The following is a 24,910-nucleotide window of genomic DNA, read 5'->3' on the forward strand; positions in this document are numbered from 1 at the left end:
TCCTTAAAGATAGTCCTTTCCAGCAACTTTTTCATATAAAAAGAATATCTATTTTGAGACTACATATATACATATGTACATATATGCATATGCAGTCTCAAAATACATGTATTCTACATATGTGTGTGTATGTGTATATATATATGAAACTACACATGTATATATGTAGTCTCAAAATTAGCTTATAAAATTAGTTCTTCTATGGCCAAATTATGATCACACAAGCTCTGCAATTCTTTCTGATCACTCAATTGTTACTTATTTAACAATTGAAATTTTAAGGTTTTTAAATTTAAGGTTTTTCAGCTGCTGCAGAATAAGGGTACTTTGGAAAATTGTAACTTTGTGTTAATTCCCATTTATTCTGTATTTTTTTCAGGGAATTTATTTCGGTTCTTTATGCCAGACTTCGTGCTAAGAGCTAAGGACACAATGATTGAATAATGCAGGAGAGTTTGCCTCTTTCATCATCACCTAGGCCGGGAGAAAGGTGTGACTCACTGCAATGCAATATTAAAACTCTTGTTTTGCAGGTTTGATCAAACCAGTGTGATGCAAAAGTGTCTCACAAAGTAAAGGAGACTGTTTGCTACTCCACAGACATTCTTTGGTAATTCAGATACAACTTTTAGGGAACAGAGACACACTGAATTGCTATGACCTACTGCTATTTTAGGAAAGACCATGGCCATGGTGAGATTCTCTCACAAGTCTCTTGAGCAGTAGTCATTGGCAAAGGGGAATCAGAATATGACTGAAAATCCCTCGCTACTCCTCTCGTTGAGAAATTGAACCTCTTTTCTCTAATTCCCTTCCCTTTGAATGTGGGCTGATTTAGGGGATCTCTTGGCGAAAACAATGTGGCAGAAGTGACCTGAGATGTCCAAGCCTATGTTGTGGAAAGACTTGTCTGAGCCTCTTATAATCCTCATGCTGAGGAAATCCAGCTGCCATGTAGGAAATTTAATGACTCTAAGACCTCTGTTCTCAAGCTAACCATTCAGAGAGTCTGTAGAAACAGAGAGAAGGAGAGAGATAGCGAGGGTGGCATGGAGAGAGAGAGAGAGAGACAGGGAGAAAGGAGAGAGAGAGGACAGAGGAGAGAGAGAGAGGACAGAGGAGAGAGAGAGAGGAGAGAGGAGAGAGAGAGATCTGGCCATTTCCAGCCATCTCAGCCCAGGCCTCAGAGGTGTGAGTCACGGAGCCATTTTGCGCATTCCAGCACAGCACACAGCGAGAAGAACCAGGGTAACTCAGCCCACAGTTAGAACCGAAGCACCAGCCATATGTCTCCATGTGAGCTGCTTCAGCTGTCTCCAGTTGTTCTAGACACTCAGCCAAGGTCACAATCATGGTGGAGCAGAGAAAAGCAGTCTCTGCCCGAAGTTTTGACCACCAAAATCATGAACATAATAACATCATTGTTTAATGCCACCAAATTGTGGTGTGATTAGTTTTGCAGCATTGGATAACCAGAATAGGGCAAGAAAGGAAGATGCTGGCCAATCCTCTGATAGAAAGATTTCTGGTCACACATAAGATAGTGCCATGGTGACTCCTGGGATATGCTGAGGTGAGGGGCAGAGGCAAGTGGAGGGAGAGATCTGTCATTTTGTGGGGAGGGGGCAGTTAATCCAGGAAACATTTGGCTCATACTTCTACAGGCAAGGGAGCCAACAAAGAATTTGGGGTGAAAAATGTCAGGAACAGTTTTCTGACAGCAATATATACCTTGCTTGGATTCCCTGCTTCCATTCTCTCTTGTTTTTATTTTTATGTGTTTGTGCTAGCCACTGCTTCTCAATATCCTTTGATAAATTTCCTCATCTTCACCAACTCTACGCTTTGGAGTAGCTGATAGTTGTTTTTTTTGTTTTGTTTTGTTTTGTTTTGTTTTGTTTTGTTTTCTGAGGACATCTTTACTTTTCTTCACATATGTTAAGGTGATTTCATCCAGAACAATGCCTTGACATACCCAGTCCAATTTAGAACAATTCCAGTGTGTCACTCCAGCCTATATCTTTCCTAACACCAGGTGCATATAGACAACTGGTTACTCAACCTTTCTTGTTTTTTTTTTAGACAGAGTCTTGCTCTGTTCCCAGGCTGGAGTGCAGTGGCGCAATCTTGACTCACTGCAACCTCCGCCTCCCGGGTTCAAGCGATTGTCCTGCCTCAGCCTCCCAAGTGGCTGGGACTACAGGCACATGCCACCATGCCCAGCTAATGTTTTGTATTTTTAATAGAGACAGGGTTTCATCATGTTGGCCAGGATGGTCTCGATCTCTTGACCTCGTGATCCGCCTGCCTTGGCCTCCCAAAGTGCTGGGATTGCAGGCGTGAGCCACCGCACCAGGCCTACTCAACCTTTTAATCTAGACGGTCCCATGTCAGGGATCCCCATGACAATTCTCCAGCTCAATTATTTATTTTAATAACTTACAGGACTCGGCATATAGTTATCCTCATGGCTATATTTATTATGGTGAAAGGATACAAAACAAAATCAGCAAAAAAGAAAAGATATATGGGGTGAAGTCTGGAAGGAAACAGGCACAAGCTCCAAAAGTCTTTTCCCTGTAGAGTCACACAGAGCATGCTTAATTCTCTCAGCTACTAATTGTGGCAATACATGTGAAATGTCTACAAGGCAAGCTTGATAGAAATTCAGCATCCGGGGTTTTTATCGGAGGCTGGTCAAGTGGACACCCTTTTCTTTTTTCTTTTTTGAGACGGAGTCTCGCTCTGTCGCCCAGGCTGGAGTGCAGTGGCCGGATCTCAGCTCACTGCAAGCTCCGCCTCCCGGGTTTACGCCATTCTCCTGCCTCAGCCTCCCGAGTAGCTGGGACTACAGGCGCCCGCCACCTCGCCCGGCTAATTTTTTGTATTTTTAGTAGAGACGGGGTTTCACCGTGTTAGCCAGGATGGTCTCGATCTCCTGACCTTGTGATCCGCCCGTCTCGGCCTCCCAAAGTGCTGGGATTACAGGCTTGAGCCACCGCGCCCGGCCCCCTTTTCTTAACACACACCAAAATTCCAAACTCCCAGAAAGAAAACAGATATTCACCATGAACCTTATTGGTTGTATAAACAACTTGGAGCTATTGAACCATTCTTATCAGTTAGGGTAGTGGGCACCCTCCTGAAATGTAAGTTCCAGTTGCCAGCCAAAGATCACCCCTGTAAGCAGGCTTTCCAAAGTCCATAGGCAAGCCTGCTATGTTAATTCTTTCTTGCACAATAGCTAATAGATCTTTCAAGGTTAACAAGTCCAGAAGCAAACCCCATTCCCTTCTCTAGTCTTTTCATTTTCTATATCTCAGGATATGCTGACTCGTTTACCTTATGATTAAAAACAATTTTTTGAAGGTTGCCTTTACTTCTCGCTTCCTCTCTCAACCTACATTCAGTCCAGCAGTATGTTCTGTTAACTCTACCTTTAAAACACCAGAGTCTGACCACTTCTTATCACTTTTATTACTGCTACCTAGCTGAAGCCACCATTGACTTTTGCTTGGATTATCACAAACAAACTTCTAACTGGTGTTTCTTCTTCCACTCTTGCACTTCTTGATTTTATTCTCCACATAGCAGCCAGAGTCATCCCTATAAGACTTAAGTCTAGTCAGATCTTTGATTTTTTGCTCAAAATCTTCCAAATGCTTCCCTGCTAATGTGGACTAAAAGCCAATATTCCCATCATATTTCATAAGGTCCTTCAAAATCTTTTCATCTCTGCACCTTTCTCACCTCAACCTTATCTTTCCAGCTCTCTGCTCCAACCTCACTTTGCCTCCTTGCAGTCCCTCAGAGATACCAGGCATGAGCATCTTCATGACTTTTGCCCTCCCTGCTACCTTTAATCACAATATTTTCTTGGCTTCTTTCCCAACTTCCTTCAGGACTTTGACCAAATGTCACCTTATCACTAATATCTTTCATAATTACCTTACATAAAACAGTAACTTCTAACTCCTCAAACTGGCATTCCCTTACCCTACTTCATTCCTAAGCACTGATGATATCATTTATGTTTATTCATTTGTTTGACTTTTATCTCTCCCCTCTAAATGTCATCAGAGCAGGTTCTTTGTTTTGATTTTTGTTCTGTCCCCACAGTCGACCTAGAACAGTTTTGCCATGCATAGGTGCTCAATAAATATTGAATGAATATATTCCTGAATATCATCTGGGATGTAGGTAATGCAGGATTAATGATATTTTCATGAATTAAGTGATTATTAAAAACTCTAATAACTTGGAAATTTTTCAATGCTAAAAATATAATCACCAGTTAATAAAACATATGTTTCTTTGTGTTTCCTTCATATGACAGCTAGGTGTAAGTCAAGGTTTCCTTGAAAAAGGTGGCACAGTCAAAAGCTCAATTTCATTGTCTACCTGTAAACCATTGCAGATAGATATTATAGAAATGCTTCAAGTCTTTTTACTGTGTCTATATCTAGATACAGAGATACACAGAAATATACATATGTTAGGTAATAATAATATATGTTTATATATGTTATGCATAGTAATTGTGTGTGTGTATGTGTGTATGTTTGTGTGTGTTTGTAATTGCCATGACTGTTAAAGCTCAACTCTCAAAAGGCCACGACTAAGTAACGTAGTGAAAATATGTATCATTTCCTTTTCTAAGCACACATTCAAGCAAGACTTCCTAGATTTCAATTATGACTCTGGCACTTTCTAGCTGTGCAGACTTGGACAAATTACTCCCATCTTTCTGTCTATTTCTGCCATTGTAATAATGAATGTAATAATACTTTCTATGTCGCAGGAGTGTGGCAAAGATTAAATGAGATTACCAATGTGATGGTTAATTTTATGTGTCAACTTGACTGGTGAAGAAATGGTAAAACATTATTTCTGTTTAATAACATTTAAATAATGTTTTACCATCTACCAGATGTCTGGGTGTGTCTGTGAGGCTGTTTCTGGAAGAGATTAGCATTTGAATCAGTAGACTGAGTAAAGAAGATCCCAGGGCATAGTGCCTCATCCAATTTATTGAGGGCCTATATAGAACAAGAAGGTAAAGAGAGAGTGAATCAGCTCTCTTTCTTGGAGCAGAAATATTCACCTTTTCCTGCCCGTGGACATCAGAACTCAAGGTTATCTGGCCTTTGGACTAAGACTGAATTACACGACTGTCCTTCCTGAGTCTCTAGCTTGCAAATGGAAGACTGTGGGACTTCTTGGCCCCCGTAATTGCAAAAGCCAATTCCCCTAATGAATCCCCTTTTATTTGGGTTTATCTATCCTATTGGTTCTGTTTCTCTGGAGAACCCTTGCTTAATAAAATTAATATAAGATTTTAGAACAGTGCTTAGTATATGGTTGACTTTATTAGATATTGACTATATTATCCTAATTCCCATTTATATTGTATATAACCCTAATAGCATGTCCACATCCTAATAATATTTGAAATAAGAACCTTCTCTACTCTTTTGTATTAGAACTTTTATATTAGAATACTTACTTATCATTTATCTGTGAGGAGGGAGAAAAAAACCCACCAGACTTTAACTTACTTCATTATGAGTGGGCTAGTGAAGGACAGAATGTCAGCAAACACTTTGAATAAGGCAACTTGAATCAGGACAGACTTAAAGGTGTTCCACAATGCATAGAGTAGAGATGGTTTCTTGGTATGTGCCTCAATATAAAAAGATGCCTACATAATTAAAGAAAATAGAAACAATGAGAAAATTGGACACAACTAATATTAATAAAATGAAATCTATCTAAACAGATGATACAATTAACAATGTGCTCCGAAGAAAATAAGTTAATAAGAAAGGAATCAATCAGTTAAACTTGAAATTATGACCCACATCATTGAGATGGTAGGTGGTGTTACTCATACCACGTGGCATAAAAGGGCAAGTGCAATAGTTGCATTTTATTATTTTTGTGAGTTTTGAAACTACTTAATTAATACAAATACAGTTTTTATCTCCAAATTATATTTTCTTTTGGAGGAGTCTGAAAATAATATATACACATATGCATATATGATGCTAGAGGTGGAGTGTCTGCCCCTGCTCCCATAAACTTTAATTTTGGCCACCATATAATTTGCTTTGACCAATAGACATGATGCTCTGAGACACAGAAGCTATCTTTGTCACCGCTGGTAAGGAGCCAAAGATATATGCATGCATATCAACACATGTGCTACTGAACATTAAAGAGAATCAGTGTTGAGTAGTTTGAAGACAGAAGTGGACTGCAATAGCAATGAATTATGCTTATAAAGTAGATTGTCATTTCACCTTTTAGGAATTTTGATATTAATAATAGTATCTCATACTTGAAAATAGCTTTATCTAGTTTGCAGGTAGTGATTACTTCAGGATTTAATAGAACTTTGTAATTAATTACCTTTACTTTTTGCCTCTCTTGATTCCTTAAAACTTCCTTTCTCCATTGTTTTTCAAAGGTAGGGCACACAGTGTAGGAAGAATCACTTTCATTTAGTTCAAAAAGATCCTCTCTTTCCAAAGGTCTCTTATAGCCTAAAGTAATTACTCTAAAGATGAAAAAGTAAGGCAAACAAGATAGTAAAACAAATAATCTAGTTAAAAAGAAATTGTCATGCATTTACTTCTTTCTTTGATTTATACATTATTTTATTGATTAAAATACAATAACGAGATTACATGTTTAAAAAAAAATCATACAGTTTTATCCTGGAGGTCAATAATGTGCAATAATCATTTATAGTTTTTATAAATGCTGTTTAGACATCCAATGATTCAGCGAAATACCAACTTCATTTATTCATCTTATATTTGGGAAGTGCGCTCAGCTCATTCACTACTTGACCTCACTTCCTAAAATTTAAATAGCAAACTTTCACAGTAGAATATTACCCTGACCACTCAAGTACCCACATTGGCTTTTAGGCTTGTATTGGAGGGGAAACGAATCCAACCTCTGAATTTGCAATTTTCTTCTGTTCCACTAGGACTTTCTGTACAATTTGCCACTTGACTTTATAGATTGTACAACTGGATGGGGAGAACTTGTCCCTATCCCATAAGCTCTGGCCTTGGCCTTATGACCAACAGAATATGAGCCAATGTGAGAGTGCAGTTTCTGAACTGATGCCTTAAGAAGCAAGGCAAGTCTCCACCAGTCTCTTAGTTTTTCTACCCTCCTCCATTCATTGAGCTTATCCTGGCTGACACTGGGAATAATTATGCAAGAACGGTGGATCTAAACTGGGAGGGAAACAAGATGCATAGCGTAGTTTTACCACAGAAGTTACTGTGGAGAGAACGAATTGCACTTACCTACAGCTCTGCTCTACCATCTTTCTGCTAACAGGGATCTGATATTTCTTCAGTTGCAAATCTCTTGAACTCATGGTCAGGTCTTATTTTAGCCACAGAGTTATGAATTAAAATTGATCTAAACCAGTCCTGGTACTCTCATTACCCTCTGCTTGGGATTAATAATATAACTGAGTTATATTATTAATTATATTATTATATTAGGTATTGCTAACAATACCTAAGCAAATATCTGCTAGGCAGAACTTTCCTTTTCAAATGAAAGCACAGAACTTCAAAAGGAGAAAACATTTTGCCTGCCTTCTCCTTCCCTTGTGTCCTTTGAAGCCATGATGCTTTGAGATATAAAAGCCATCTTTGCCACTATGGATAAAAAGTCAAATAATAAGGATGGGAAGCAGAAAGACAGAAAAATGCAGACTCTTGCTCTGTTGCCCAGGCTGGAGTGCAGTGGATCAGTCTCTGCTCACTACAACCTCTGCCTTGTGGGTCCAAGCAATTCTCATGCCTCAGCCTCCCAAGTAGCTGGGATTACAGGCACACACCACCATTCCTGGCTACTTTTTCTATTTTTAGTAGAGACAGGGTTTTGCCCTGTTGGCCACGCTGGTCTTGAACTCCTGGCCTCAAGTGATCTGCCTTCCTTGGCCTCCCAAAGTGCTGGGATTACAGGTGTGAGCCATTGTGACCAACCTAACCTGGGCCTTTCATAACATTTCCGAGATAGCTCAGCAACCTATTTCCAACAACACCCTCTTTCCAATAACATAAGAAAATAAATACCTGTTTGTTTAAACTATTATTATTTGACTATTCTGTTACTTGAAGTCAAACGCACTCTGAAGTGATTTAAATCAGATATAGTTTGTGACTTTGGTGACATGACTTTTTCAATAAGAAAGTAAACCTATATTTAAATCCAAGCCTTCTGACTGGCCTAAGTTCTGTCCATATAAAGTGTATTAGCCCACGAGGCGGTAACAATGTCTTAAACTACTCCAAATTGGGACTGCTTTCATTGGCCTTGTTACTAAATAATCTCAATTGATTGACTCTGGGATGAATTTAAACCCTACGGTAACAAGAGATTCCACTAGATTTTATTTTACTTTTAGTATAATACATAATATCTTCCCACAATTCATATCTAACAAAAAGGTTTAAATGTAATAAGAAGGGACTTTCCGTAATCATGTTTCTGTTGGCTCAAATATGCTGGACATTTTCCTGCAGTGCACTTTTAAAAACATATTAAGCAACAAACTACTTTCATGTCATATTAAGTTCTACTTCATTCCATAAAATAAATATTCATTTTCAAAATAAGACTGCATTGACTTTTAGAAAAGCATTTTTAATAACATTTACTGCCTCAGCATTTTGAGTTAGAACTGTGCAAAACTCAGCGGTTTTGGTTCAGGGAAAAGTGACCTCTTGCTTTCATGCTGAGTCCCCAAATAATGCAGCATCTAAAAGTGACACTGAAGCTGACTTGATTGTGACTTTCATGGATTAGTGGTTTAACTACCTTGACTTTTTTCCCAGATGTGTGCTCCCCTCCACCATCTTTTGCTCTCTATTAATAGCCTCTGATCACATGGGTGGCCTTACCTTCTCACACAAGAGTTTGGAAAAAGAATAAGCAAGGAAGTGATAAGAAAATGGTACTTATTTAAATCAAATCTTGAGGCAGCTTTTTGGGAAACAACGAGGACCAAGAATTGGCCCTCTCAGTAAGTGAAATGTATAACACATACTAGGTCCCATCAACCTGTGGGCTTTATTCCTAGAATGATAATAAAGTTTACACATGTATCTCGTATTTTTAGAATGATGTTTCTTTTCTTTTCTTTTCTTTTCTTTTTTTTTTTTTTTGAGTCGGAGTCTCGCTCAGTCGCCCAGGCTGGAGTGCAGTGGCGTGATCTCCACTCACTGCAAGCTCCGCCTCCTGGGTTCCCGCCATTCTCCTGCCTCAGCCTCCCGAGTAGCTGGGACTACAGGCGCCTGCCGCCACGCCCAACTAATTTTTTGCATTTTTTTTTTTTTTTTTATTGGAGACGGGGTTTCACCGTGTTAGCCAGAATGGTCTCGATCTCCTGACCTCGTGATCTGCCCGCCTCAGCCTCCCAAAGTGCTGGGATTACAGGCGTGAGCCTCCGCGCCCGGCCGACTGATGTTTCTTTTCAAAGGACATTCACATCAATGAATTTGATTCTCACAACTCCCCAAAGCGGGCAGAACAGGATTAATTTCTCATTTTTACAGGCAGTTAAACATTAAGAACTTCAGAGACTAGTGATGGTGTTTTATATGTAAAATAAACCAGGGCTAACTTAGCAAAAAGCAGACAGTGAAATGTATTACTTCTGATATGGTTTGACTTTGTTCCCACCCAAATCTCATCTTGAATCGCAGTTCACACAATCCCCACATGTCGTGGAAGGGACCTGGTGGGAGGTAACTGATCACAGGGGTGGTTACCCCCATGCTGCCGTTCTCGTGATAGTGAGTGAGTTTGCACAAGATCTGATGGTTTTATAAGGAGCTTTTCTCTCTTTGTTTGGCACCTCTTCCTGCTGCCAGGTGGAGAAGGACGTGTTTGCTTCTCCTTCTGCCATGATTGTAAGTTTCCTGAGACCTCCCCAGCCTGTGGAACTGTGAGTCAACTAAACCTCTTTCCCTTATAAATCACCCAGTCTCGGATATTTCTTCGTAGCAGGGTGAGAACTGACTAATACAATTTCCACTCTTAAATGTTATTATCTTAGAGAAAATTTTGACTACATTTAGAATTAACAAGTGTGCATAAATATCTCAACCAACTCATGTGAAGAGAATAGAAAAACAATGGCATTCTGTTAGGAAGATGAGCTGAAATGTAACTTTTATAGATGAGTAATATTTGAATACTTAGAATGTGCAAATACATAGTAGCATTATCAATTTTATTACTATTATTCACTTTTTAAAACATTTCTGGAAAGAGGTATTATGTTATGGGAAAAGGAAAGAAAGCAATCTGGCCAAAAATTATAGGATGGGAGAAAGTTGTTTAATGTACAAATTTTTTAATATGTGAGAAAAAGGACATATTGAATAGTGTATCCGGTTAAAATAATAACAGGATTGTGACCTATGAAAACTCTTACTACATTTTTCCATGTATGTCTCTGGCCATGATTACTATACACTGGTGACAGATTATATTTGCTAATAAAGGCTTGGTAATTATTTGATCATCAGAATGATCTAGATAGCTATTGTCTTAGGAATTAAGGCTCATAAGTATATAATTTTTTAATTATTGTGTCTTCTGAGCACATTTTAATTGAGTTATTCATATAATTATTGATGCTTGAATTTGTTCTAGGAAATAATTTGACACTATTCTGTAACTCCAAAAATGGATCTGAGAATACAATTCATCTTTGACTTCAAAGGGACATTCTCTTGAACAATAGTTAGGTTTCTGCTACAATTGTTTAATCACCACATAAGAAATCAAATTAGATTCATGCCAATGACAGTTCTGGATAACAACATTCTCTGAAAATATTTCATATCTAATTCTGAGATATTCAAATTAAACTAGAAAATAAATGTGATATTCACAGTTAGAGCTTGATGGTTTGTTTGATTGACTTAAGATACGGATTTCAGAATGCTAGGCTGTCATATTTGAAGATTTGCTATATCTTATCTTGCTTATTAAACTTAATTTCAGCTTCTTCAGGAATGCTAAAATAATGTTTGCAATATTTAATATATATGCATATAGGTTTTATAGCTTGATAATCAAACTTTAAAACTACATTTATTTAAAATTAATTTTATTTGCATTACTTAAATTCTGTGATACCTATGACTTTAAAATGAGACTGGAATTTTTTATTTTTTATTTTTATTTATTTATTTATTTTTGAGATGGAGTGCAGTGGCGCGATCTCCGCTCACTGCAAGCTCTGCCTCCCGGGTTCCCGCCATTCTCCTGCCTCAGCCTCCCGAGTAGCTGGGACCACAGGCGCCGCCACCACTTCCAGCTAATTTTTTGTATTTTTAGTAGAGACGGGGTTTCACCGTGTTAGCCAGGATGGTCTCGATCTCCTGACCTCGTGATCCGCCCGCCTCAGCCTCCCAAAGTGCTGGGATTACAGGCATGAGCCACCGCGCCCAGCCAGAGACTGGAATTTTTTAAAGCTGGGGCAGGTGTCACTCTTCCTCTCAGCTTCTCCATAAACAAAATTCAGGTTTGGAAAACATTTCTATACATACACAAATTTGAAGTGTTAAAAACATTAACTGTAAATAGCTCACATTTACATTTCTAGCTATGCTTTCTTTTTTCTAGTGTGCTGCTTAATGTTACATAGTTTTGCTATCTCTTTAAGAGATTCCTAGATTTGTGTAACTTGAAAATCTTATCACAATTTAATCCCTTCTGCCCAAGTATTTGCTCACAAGTATATACATTTTCTACTTCAATTGCTTTAAAAAGCTCCCCAATGATCTTCATGTTGACAAATTTAATGGAGAATATTTTGTTATTATTTTAATTTACTCCTTTTCAGTATTTGGCCCTATTGACCACTTTATTTTTTTACTTTCTTGACAGTCTCTCTTTTCTTTCCTGTCACTCATACTATTTCATCAGATACTTCTCTTACAATGTATTCTGAACACCTTTACTTAGCTTTTTTGTAGACTCCTCTTTCTCTTGCCTTTTAAATACTGAGGATTGCCAATGTTGCATTTGTTCAACCTATTCAATGGGTTCTTCCTCTGGGCGATCTCATTCATACGCATGGTTTCAACTACTGTCCTCTAGTCAGTGACTCCCAAATCCATATCTATAGGTCAAAGGTTTATTCGAAGCCTGGAAGCCACGTATCCAAACTCATTTTCATGTGATGCTTCATATGTATCTCAAAACTTAAAAATGTCTCAGTCTGAACCCACAGTTTTTCACCACGTCTAAACTTCCCAGCCAGTTCTTTCCCACCTTTTATTGTGGTTTTCACATTTTATTTGCTCAACTTGGGATACCATGTTACTCACTCCTACACATCTTTAAATGTTAAGTGAAAACATTGGTATCTGTGAAATAGTCCCTAGTTGTGCAAACTCGATTAGATGACACTCCTGAAAATGTGTGTTTGTCAGTTATGCTTATGTTGTCTTGTCCCCTTTTTTGTAATGGTGGTATACTTTTTAATCTTTTTAATTCTACTACGAATTCCTAGAAGACAGAAACGAAGTCATTTATCTCTGCATTTTTAAAGACTAGCGGAGTTTGGGGCCAATCATTTTTTAAAAGATTAATTCCTTCGTGGGAACTTATCTGTAGATAAAACTGAGCAATTTTGTTTCTGTGAACTGTAAAGCAAGGGGCATAAAGCTAGAAAGACAAATTTAACTTCATATTATTATGGACTTTCTGTTATGGGGAAAAAGAAATACATTTCTAAAGAAAGCTTCTGAATTTATAAAATAAGAAAACATCAACTCTTCCCATTCAATAGGATTTAATTTATGTGTTAAAATCAAAGTTCAAAATGGTATCTCCCGAAGAAATTCTGAGCCCTCATTATACACTATGGATGAATTATTCTATAAGGAAACCCATAATACATGTCTTATAAAATGATTGGGGCTGTGTGTGTTTGTGTGTGTTTTAATAGTAGCATATATGAGTATATAAGAGAGCATTTCTAATAAAAAGTAGAATGACATAGCAAAAATAAAGCATGAAACATGAACTCATCAGAAATTGGTTTAAAACACATACTCCTACATGAGTATCAATGGACAGATGCTTTCCTTTCCTGAGCCTAAATTTTTCTCATGCAAATGCCTTTCTCATAGCACTTCGGGGAGAATTTAATGAAATAATAAACACAAAGTGGATAGCATATACTCGATGCTAAAAAAGAAGTTCATTTTTCTGTCCTTCCCTAGTGCTAATGAGATGAAAACTCTATAAAGGGACAGACATATTGGAGGAATATTAGTACTGTTATCTGTGGAACTGTTTAGTATGTTTTTACCTATGATTTCTGTGTAATAAGTAATATGAGACAATTTTGTACAACAATTCACGTTGAGATTAAAGAAAATTCAGGTGTCATTTCCCTTGGGATCTTTTTCAGTGTGGAATGCTACGAATATATTAGTAAAATTCCTACCTGCTAAACCAGGAATATGTCACTTTACTGAAAAATGAGGCACTTTTCTCTGGACTGCATTTCTGAAAAGAAAAAATACAGAGAATAGTGTATAAAGTAAATATTTTTAATTTACATTTGAAATATATTTTGTCAGAAAAGTAAACCTGAGATTATTTATTCTACTAATAGTTGCAGATATGTTGTTATAATTCTTAAGAAGTATAGTTAAGATATTCTTGTATGGTGGTTGGACTAGAGGAATTTCAAGATTTCCCTCAACATGGCGATGGTGTGTGTAGCAATAAGTCATGTCGGAAAGGAAAATTGTAGGTACAGGTACATACACATACATAGAGAGATTTTAGAACTGTAAATTTGCAATTATATGTATTTGTATACAATATATACATATACAACATACGTACATATACATATATGTGTACATATATATTTGTACACATACAGAGGGACAGTTCGTTGAACTTAATAGCCCATATTGGCTATTTACAATTAATACAATTATATGACAGTATAATATACATGAATAATTTATACACATATGTATTATATATGTCTATGTATATATAAGATAAATGTAAAGCATTTAAATTGCTAAAGATAGTTTTCTTTTTCTGAAAAATAGAAAAATAAGAGAATGTAATAGTTCTCTGGTGTACTTCTATATGTGTTTACATATTTTTAAAATTATATACATAATTACATATTTGTCACAATTACATGTTATTTTGGGGTGGGTTATAACATTTCCATAAAGTTTTCCCATTTACTATATTGGTTTAACTAAGAGAAAAGAGGTTTAAAAAGAGATGTCTCAAAAACAACCATTTTATGTTTTTATAGTCAGCATCAATCTCTTTGCATTTTAAAAAGTAAGACTAGTCACCAAGTTAATTTTGATTTTTAGAAACTGTCTAACATTTAAGAAATTTTCTAGTGATCTTCTCTAACTCAGTTCTGATTCCATAATCAGTATTTACCAATTTAAAAAATTCTGAAGCTAGAAGGAATGAGTAAATCCAAATTTTATCATATACAACAAAATGCCCAAAGTAGAGATGAGAAAATATATTTGACGCCAGATCTGTTCTCTGTGTTATAACAAATTATATAATATCAATCATGTAAGATATATACAATTTACCAAAATGGCATTTATCATCATAAGATTTTTGCAAGAACTAAATATAGTGATAAATATAAAATACTTATCACACCATTAGCCCAAAACAATGACTCAAATATATGAACAATAAAATTGTCATCACTATTGTTACCAACATACTTCTAAAAAATAAGTACACAAATTATTGGAAAAAATGTTCTAAAAATTATCTAATTAACCTGGAGGATGTATTTTATGTCATAAGTTCAAATTTCACAGGGAGTTGCTAATGTGATAATTTGCCACCAATGCAAGGATCTGATTCATATCCAAAACACATATATTTCTGTGGAAAACTGTAAATGGCTACCAATTCTTTGCAGCTTTTCCCATCAAGAGGTGGAATCTATTTCGCACCCTTTGTATCTGGGCTGGCATTGTGTCTTGTTTTGATCATAGAAATACAACAGGAGTGACATTGAAAGAGCTCCAATTCTAAGCCTCAAAAAGCCTCAATACTTTGGCTCCTGCTGTGCTTAGAATACTGAGTGCACCATGTGACTGAGCTGGAGTTAGGCTGCTGAAGGATGACAGATCATGTGGAGGAGAACTAAGGCACTCATCTGATGCTCTATTACCAGGCCAATCGCTTGAAAACTGCCAGATATAGGAATAAGGTGGTTCTAGATTATCTGGCTACCAGCCCATCTGCCAGCGGATTCTATAATCGTAGAATCACTGTCACTGTATTTAGTTCTCGCAACAATCCTATGCATAAGAGAATGCAGGAGTTACCGGCCAAACTGACCCAAACCAGGACACAATCCAATTGACACAAAGAATAATGAACTAAGTAACATGGTTGTTTTAGGCACCTAAGCCTTGCAAAGCTACTGCAGATGGCTATTTTAGCAGACTGAGACATCAGTATTTGGTTTAACATTCCTTCTAGGACCATTTTTTCATGTGAAAGCATCTTATATGATGCCCTTTATATATTCTGGTAAATAGCCTCCTTAGATGTGAACCAGGTATCTTATGCTGAATCACAGTAAAGTCCAACCATCCCAGAAGGAATAGCAGCCAGGTTTGGTTTTTTTTTTTTTTTTTTTTTTTTTAAAGGCTGATGAAGGGAATTAATCCTTACCAAGCACCAAGAATGTGCAAATGACTTTTCAATGCATTCATAACTATCGAATTCATATTATGGATCTCATTGAGTTGATTATATATTGCACATACTAATTTGTATGCAGAAAAATAGAACATGACAATTCTGAGTATCTTCGAATGTTCTAATTTACTCCCATCTTCTCCATTAAATATTTATCATCTTTCTAACTCATTTGTTCTTAATCTGACAGCAATTCTGGTCTGCAGACCCAATTGGCCCCAAATGAGTTTCTCATTTCGTGTGTCCCCATGTCCACTACAGATCTTATTTACGCTATTTTATTATCTATTGTATTTATTTACTATTGAGCTTACAGTAGGCATTCCATAAACTTACCTCGACATTGCTGATTTAAGAGTAATTTTCACTAGAATGGAGGTCCTGTTACTTCTGGATTATGGCAGAGGAACAAGAAGTATTTAGACCACCAGATCATAGCACAGCCAGGGTTCTGAAATGTGCTGTTTTCAAGCTTCCTTGGGTTTAATGTTGAGATGTGGCCTCATGGCAATATGGTTTGTGTGACAGATCGCTATGTTTACTGATATCCTATAATGCCTAATTTCAGAAGCTTCCTTTGTGGATTTTATAGGAGGATTTTGGGAATAGTGGAGGAAGTTACTGGAAAATGAAAGTAGATGCTCATGGAGGAGGAAAAACTTCTAGAATTTAAAAAAAAAAAAAAACTTACTTTTTTTTTTTTTTTTTTTTTGACATAGAGTCTTGCTCTGTCACCCAGGCTGGAGTGCAGTGGTGCAATCTTGGCTTACTGCAACCTCTGCCTCCCAGGTTCACGCGACTATCCTGCCTCAGCCTCCTGAGTAGCTGGAATTACACGCGTCTGCCACTAGGCTCGGCTAATTTTTGTATTGTTAGTAGAGACGGGGTTTCCCCATGTTGGCCAAGCTGGTCTGGTACTCCTGACCTCAGGTGATCTACCCCTCTCAGCCTCTCAAAGTGCTGGGATTATCAGTGTGTGCCATCACGCCCAGACAGATAAAACTTACATTTTTTAATCACTTAAAATGTGCTAAATTCTGTACTAAGTACATTATTTCACTAAATGTAAAATATCTTTATGATGGCATAATTTCTGTCACCACTATTTTATGGAAATGGAAACTAACACCCAGAGTTTAAGAAACTCACCTAGGGTCTTGCAACAAAGTATTGGAAACAAGATCTAAACCACTTAGTTTATTCTATACTCCAGTTCTAAATCCACACTCTCAACTCAGTACCCATGCAGCCCTGTTTTTCACTACCTACACCTTTCCTACTGCCCACTTCCTTCTGCCTCCTTTCTCCTGGCTTTTGTGCTTCAATCCTACTCAAGTTTCAGTGCCTTTTGTAATTTCTGTCCTCTCACTCCAGTCCAAGGCTCTGAAACAGGTTCTGTATTACCAGAGCAACCTTAACATACTCCTCAGGGAGGACTTAAGAGCTCCTTCAGGTTGGCACTCACTGAATATACCCTCATATTACCCAACTCTCTCATTATTTCCTGGAAGGTGTTTCTCTCTTACTAGATTTAGTGCCACTGGAAGACAGAAATTATAGTTGATTTATCTCTGTATCGCTAGCTTCTGGAGAAATCTCCAGTTTCTCAAGGCCCAGGGCCCAGCTCATAATAAACATGCTTTGGATGACTGACCGAATGAATGGATGGATGCTAATCACTACCCACAAAAAATACTTAGAAGCATCTATTCACAGGTCACCATGTTAGCCATAAAAATTCAATTAGAAAGGTATGTTCTTAGCTTTTAGTTACATAGGGATTTTTACCTGAGATCTGTTGTATTAAAAATATGAAATCAATATGTAGGTAAACAGAGGTTTTTTATACATTTTGAAGCCATCAATTTTTTTTTTTTTTTTTTGAGATAGTGTCTCACTATGTGCCCAGGCTTCAGTGAAGTGGAGTGAACATGGCTCACTGCAGCCTCCATCTCCCAGGCTCAAGTAATCCTTCCACCTCAGCCCCTCCAAGTAGCTGGGACTACATGAGTGTGCCTCTATGCCTGGCCTCCCAGAGTGCTGGGATTACAGGCGTGAGCCACTGTGCTTGGCTACCATCAACTTTTTAAAAAATTTGACATCATAGAAATAACAAATACAGAATGAAATTAAAATGAATATTTTCAACCTTGTTTAAGCGGATTCCTGTATGAAGGCTGTCAAAGTTGAATAATAATCAAGGAAACAGTGTTTGAATACTAGAGGAAGAATCGACTAGAATTTGGGATGACAAAATTGTGTTTTATAATTTTTCAACTACAAATTCATAATTTACTGCCTTTGGTCACCTTGGCTGTTACACTAATGATATTAAACCAGCTTGCACAATTGAGCCTGCCATGTCTACGGTACAGTACTATAGTGATGGAACTTTTCCACATTTTCAAGGAACTTATTCAGCCCTTCTATTTTATAGACTTTTATAAAAGTAGTTTACATATAACTTAATTTTAAATAAATTTATAGTTTGATTTTGTATGTGATCAGAATAGATGTCACATCTATTTGACACTCAGAGTTACTGAAAAAGCCAAGATTAGAACAAGTGCCCCTGAATCGGAATTATGTAGTTTTTCTTTGTTAGGACAACAGGGCTGTTTCTAAGCCCATGTCTTGTATAGTGATGATAAGTGAAACAAATGGAACTCTTGTTAGGGGAATTGTTGCTAATACACAACTGTAGGGTTCATTTCTCTGACTACCGCCTTCGCATCTGACTCCCATTGTAGAAGCATGAGGTATAGTGCGCCAGAGCAGAGCACGGTTAAGTGTCTGAAGTTTCTGGATTTACCCCAGACCTGGGTCCCAAAATCCATACTGAGTATTATTAATCCCCAGTGCTCTGCGGTTTTAATGGGATCACTCAGTGGTTGTAGAATTCCCCTCCAACCTGTGTCCCTTCAGCGATGACAGGTCCACCCATCCTTTCTGTTTATGGGGGAGTTACTTATCTCTTCAAACAAATATGCCTCCTCCTCTCCTCCAGCACTACCAAGACTGAGCTCCTGTGGTTCACACCCTGATCTCTGATCTCTGCTTCCAGGATTGAGTGTGTATGCGGGTCGGTCTGTCCCGTGTGTGATGGCTACTCAAACAAGGGCTTGTCAGTCCACATCCAGGGTTCGAGGACTCGCCTCTCCCCACTTCCACTCCCGCACCCACAGTGGCCCCACGACCCGCCTCTCCTCTCCCCTAAGAACCAGAGAACTTTACCTGCGCATCAAGCCCCCCGCGGACCCGCTGATAGGAGCCGCCCCAGTTCTGCGGACTGCAGAGCATGGTCCGCGGGCGTCTGGCCGCTGGCTGCGAGCCGGCTGCGGCTGTCACTTTCCCTGGCAGCGGACTGTCAGCTCAGCGCCGGCACGGTGGGAGGACACGCACTCCGCCCGGCAGAGTCAGCTGTCAACTTAGTCCCGGCCTGTCGGTCCCAGCCAGTGCGCCTGGGGCGGGGTGTGGGTGGAATGGGGTTGGGCCCAGACGAGGGAAGGTGCGGAGGGAGCCGGACAAGGACAGTTGTATATAGTGGGCTGCTCTCTGCCTGGTGGGGAGTTTGCGCTTGACTCAGTAGTTCTCTCCTTTCCATTTCCTACTAGAAACCTAATGTAAATGGGGAGTTAATGGGTGCAACACACCAACACGGCACATGTATACATAGGTAACAAACCTGCACGTTGTGCACATGTACCCTATAACATAAAGTATAATAAAAAAGAAAATGAAACAAAAAACAAACCTGTGTCCCTTTTATGACCGAAGCACAAAGCTAGTTTCTCGCTGGGGTGATACTACGTTTGCAAACAATGTTACAGCTGTCTCTTAAAAAATATTAAGAAGAAGTGTCAGTAGAATTTTAAGGAGCAAATTTATTACAATGGCCTTAACTTTACAAACCAATGAAACACTCCCGGTAGTATTAGAAAACCTTAACAGTATACTGCATCTCATCTACATTTTACTCTTCAAAGTAACTACAAAGCAAGTAAATGAAAAATTTCACAGTAACTAGGATGAACAAAGAATTAAAGGTGACACATGATGTACAAAGGGGAACAAAAAAAGTTAAAGAATTGCATTCTGATTGTTAGTAAATACTAAGAAACTGTGAGCCTGTATACAGAAGTAAGGAGTACACAACAAGTTACTTTGAGGCACATACTTGACACATGATGTATGTCGTTGGTTTGATGAAGCATTTTGTTTTATTTGGCACCTGAAGCAACAAAAGAGGGAGAAATATTAGAAATTCCTAAATGTAAGGATAAAGATAAGGCCATGTAGTATTTTACAAGGATGGATATTATACTTCAGGACAAGGAGCTTTCCGTCTACTGCCTGGGATTTATTTAACTGGTAGATGGAGAGAATGGAGGATTTAGGACAGGAGAAGTTCTGCTTTCTGGAGGAAGGGGCATGAGTCCTACCTGGGGAAGTCTGGGCTGGCCATAGAATGGGTGAAACTGAGGAACCAGACAACTTCCACAGACGAATTCGACCAGATGATACCTTATGGAACTGAAGTCCTGGGGAATGTTTGGAAAACAATTCATTTGTCTTCCTCTCTTCATACCATGCTTGCTTGACCCTGCGCAAGGAAGTGGTTGTAGGTTTAACTTTAAAATCAACATGTCTGTGAAGAATTAAGGGTGCAGCTCAAGACTCAGAAACTTTGTCTCCTTTCCACAAATACGTGCACCAATTTGGGAATACCTCGCTCTCACTCAGCAGCCACAGCCTGAAGAACCCTCCTCCTATCTGCACTTTCAAACTGCTCACTCTGTAGATTCTCCACGGAAAATACAAGGTCTTCTAGTAGAATGGGCCTTGCTTTTTCAGATATAGTTATGAGGAAAGAAACAACTTTGAACCTGTGCCAGGGAGGAGGAAGCCAGGAAGAAAATGAAGCCTAAAACCAACTCAGGCACCAAACCCAGCATTTGTCTTTGACCTCTAGGAATCAGTCCCCTCAGGTAATGTGGGTGCTAGCAACTGGAAGTAGTAAGATTTCCACATTTACTCAGCTCGGTAGAGATACCTGGCTCCTTGATTGGTGGGAGAAGGGAGGAATGCCCCCCAAAATTGTGTAGAAGTTGGGGAGGGTAATAGATGTGTGTGGCGACTACAGTAAAGAAGTCCCTACCTAAGGAGATTGGGGAAAAAATTATCTGGGAATCCCTCAAAATGTAATAAAAATTACATTTTAATGTCAAGTTTCTCCGTTTTATAGAAGGTGCAAGATAAGGCTGTGCAAATGAGCAGGAAGACATGAAGGTCTGTAAGAAAAAACTGAGTTTTCAATGCCTAGTTAAGGAAAACTGGGTGAAATACTCAGATTTACCTAGGAAATAGAAAAGTACAAAATAAGAGGATCGGACATTCACGAAACCTTACAACAAAGCTAGAATTCTGACTCGCTGATGTATCATGCTAGCTGGACTATGAAAGAAATACTTTTGTTTCCCAGGAAAAAGAAAATCATGAGAAGGTGGAATAAAAGGATATCTAGATTTAGTAATGGGTGGGACATATTCTATGCCACAATAGTCAATGTTTTGGCTTGTTGGAAAGATTCATTCTGTTGATGCTGTACAAGTTTTGCAGGTATGGCATGTCATCCTTTCTGGCTGGTGGAGGAGAGCCTCATAAACAGAGTCAGACTGTGAGGCTGATGAGTAAAGTTGAAACAAAGAGCTGACTGTTTTCCACAGTTAGTTGGGCATATCCCTGTCACTATGGCAGAGACAGGAGAATCTCTTTCTTCAAGACAATTGTAGGCTATGTTTTTATGAGGGGTGGGAAATTTGGGTAGACGTAATTTTCATTGTTCTTGCTAACTTTGATATAAAAATTAAATTAACAATATTATTCAGTTCACTGCATACTATCAGTATCATTTTGTGAAGTGACTTTCTATTTTATTTATATTTTTCATCTACTTATTTTCTAGTCCATTTATTTTCCCCACCAGAAGTCGTCTGGAAGCAACTAGTAAATATCTTTCCGATTCACCTTCTACACATTTATTGAGATACTTGTTTATCCTTGAAAATGTATGGTGCTGTTTTATGTGTCTTCAACATTTATACAAGTGGTATTTTGCTATAAAGTCACAGCGATACAATTCTCTCCTGTCATGTGGCTTTGAAATGACTCCAAACATGTACTCTGCTGTGTGAGCGATGTATGTTTTGCTGTGATAAGAACTTGAAGTGTATTTCCTCAGCCTCTCAAAAATGTGACGTCTTATCCTACTCCATATGTGAGAACTTGGAGTGATCTTCCCCTGCCCTCAGGAATGTGACACCACGCCTTAGCCTTATCATACACCATATGTGAGTTACTGATTTCAACTACTGGACTTCAAAAAAAGAAAAAAAAAAAATACACACACACACACACACACACACACACACACACATACACACACAATCTGAAAGCTTAAGACCATGTAGTCTACACTCTGTGAGCCACCTCCCTACACATGCTGACTCAGGGCTACACTGTCAGCTGCTTCTCGGAAGACTGAGCCCTCAGTTTTGACAGAGCCACACCTGCCTTTGAGCTAATCTCTGAACCCAGCACCAGTCACCTTGCCTCTAATCTAAGATCCCTGCTTTGTCACTCATGACAGTCTCACCTGAGAACCACTTATAGAAACATATACCTCAAACTTTAACTGGACTTTGCTTTCTACAGAGGCCTGTTTCCATCCTAATTGAGCAATTCGATTTCAGTCATTTTGGAACTCACTCACCATGTGGTCCATGTACCTCATCTATCAAGCGTATTCCCTGTGAGATTTGTTCTTCCTATTCTCTGTCTCTTTAAGCATTATGAACCTAAGGGGAAAAAAATTCTTCTATGGTGTCTTGGTTCATTTTTCGCTACTGTAACAGAATACCACAAACTAGGTAATTTATAAACAGGGATTCTTTGGCTCACAGTTCTGGAGGCTGTGAAGGCTAACATGAAGGCACTCTTGGTTTGGTGATTCTGATTTTAAGATGGTACCTCGAACACTGCATCCTCAGGAGGGGAGGAACACCATGTTTTCACATGGTGGAAGGTAGGAGGAAAAAAGACAAACTGGGGTGTAACTTGCCCTTTTATAATGGCATTAATTCCACCCAACCCTCACGGCCTAATCACTTTTAAAGATCTCACTTCTTGGCTGGATGTAGTGGCTCATGCCTGTAATCCCAGCATTTCGGGAGGCCAAGGTAGGTGGATCGCAAGATCAGGAGTTCAAGAACAGCCTGGCCAATATGCTGAAACCCCATCTCTACTAAAAATACAAAAATTAGCCAGGCATGGTGACAGGCTCCTGTAGTCCCTGCTACTCAGGAGGCGGAGGCAGGAGAATTACTTGAACCTGGGAGGCGGAGGTTGCAGTGAGCTGAGATTGAGCCACTGTCCTCCAGCCAGGATGACAGAGCAAGCCTCCATTAAAAAAAAAAAAAAAAAAAAAAAAAGATCCTACTTCTTAATACTGTTAAAGTGGCAATTAGATTTCAATATGAATTTTGGAGGGGACAGACATTCAAACCATATTATATAGCAATAAACTGCGATTTGTGACATACTTTGATCATCTCTTTATTTCTACCATACAAACCGCCCCCCTCTTCCCACATTTTTAAAAATGACATTATTTGTAAGGCATCTACCCATGCGAGGCTATGCAGTCCTCACCTATTGTTTCTCACTACTGCATGCTGCTTTGCTCCATTCAAATACCGCATTCTAGAGGAACTCCCATAGCAGAGTGATTAAGCTCGTAGACTTTAATGTAAGACTGTGGGCTTAAATTGTGGCCTCCCTTCCTGAGTCCGAGTGATCTCATTGTTCAGTTCCCACCTATGAGTGAGAACATGCGGTGTTTGGTTTTCTGTTCTTGCGATAGTTTGCTAAGAATGATGGATTCCAGCTGCATCCAAGTCCCTACAAAGGACTCAAACTCATCCTTTTTTATGGCTGCATAGTATTCCATGGTGTATATGTGCCACATTTTCTTAATCCAATCTGTCACTGATGGACATTTGGGTTGATTCCAAGTCTTTGCTATTGTGAATAGTGCTGCAATAAACATACGTGTGCATGTGTGACGAGTTGATGGGTGCAGCACAGCAACATGGCACAAGTATACATATGTAACAAACCTGCACGTTATGCACATGTACCCTACAACTTAAAGTATAATAATAATAAATAAATTTAAAAAAAAAAAAAATTGTGGCCTCCACTATTTACCAGCAAATCATGAACATCTCGGGGCTCACTTTCTCATCTATAAAATGGAAGTAATAGTCATGTCTTCCTCATAAGTTTGTTGTAACGATTACATGATTTAATCATATAATAAGCAAAACATTTAGAACAACAAGGGGACATAGTAAATCTTGCATAAAATATTATGATTATTACTTATCTAGTCACACGGTCATCAATATGTAGGCTAACTCTGTGGTTAGTGTTATAATAAACACATCTGTCTGAGGACTGCCATGTGCATTTCTTTTTTTTCTTTTTCTTTTTTTCTTTCTGTGTTTTGTTTTTGAGATGGAGTCTCGCTCTGTCGCCCATGCTGGAGTGCAGTGGTGCAATCTCAGCTCACTGCAACCTCCGCCTCCTGGGTTCAAGCGACTCTGCTGCCTCAGCCTCCCTAGTAGCTGGGAGTATAGGCGTGCACCACCACACCCGGCTAATTTTTGGTATTTTAGTAGAGACGGGGTTTCACTATGTTGGACAGGATTGTCTCAATCTCCTGACATCGTGACTCGCCCACCTCGGCCTCCCAAAGTGCTGGGATTACAGGCGTGAGCCACCGCGCCTGGCCGTGCCTGGCCGTGCATTTCTTTTAGATCATGGTTCTCAAAGGTTTTGCATGTAGGATCTTTATATTTTTCAGAATTGTTGAGGACCCAATTAACTTCAGTTTATGTATACTCTATCTACCTATACTTATCAAATTAGAAATTAAAATTTAAATTAAAATATATTTATTTGTCAGTTTATTTAAAGATAAACCTATTGCATGCTGTCATAAATGATATTTATTTTTTAAAATCTGTATTTTTCAAAACTTTGAGAAGGTTGCCGTTGGTTT

The 24,910-nt window shown here is 38.6% G+C and overlaps 1 protein-coding gene across 4 annotated transcripts in view; it reads right to left on the minus strand.

Moving 5' to 3' along the window:
* Positions 1–19,404, minus strand: part of ABCC13 (ATP binding cassette subfamily C member 13) — a 93,573-nt gene extending 74,169 nt beyond the window's left edge. For 2 of the 4 annotated variants that reach the window (XM_077994442.1, XM_077994443.1), the window contains exons 1-4: positions 19,021–19,404; positions 13,508–13,569; positions 6,412–6,559; positions 5,559–5,701 (exon numbers count right to left, since the gene is read on the minus strand). In XM_077994442.1, coding sequence (XP_077850568.1) covers positions 5,559–5,701; positions 6,412–6,559; positions 13,508–13,569; positions 19,021–19,086 — 419 coding nt within the window. In that variant the 5' untranslated portion in view covers positions 19,087–19,404. 4 annotated transcript variants of the gene reach the window in all.
* Between the last annotated feature and the right edge of the window lie 5,506 nt (positions 19,405–24,910).

This window comes from Macaca mulatta, chromosome 3 (assembly GCF_049350105.2).
Source record: "Macaca mulatta isolate MMU2019108-1 chromosome 3, T2T-MMU8v2.0, whole genome shotgun sequence".
Classification (NCBI taxonomy): Eukaryota; Metazoa; Chordata; class Mammalia; order Primates; family Cercopithecidae; genus Macaca; species Macaca mulatta.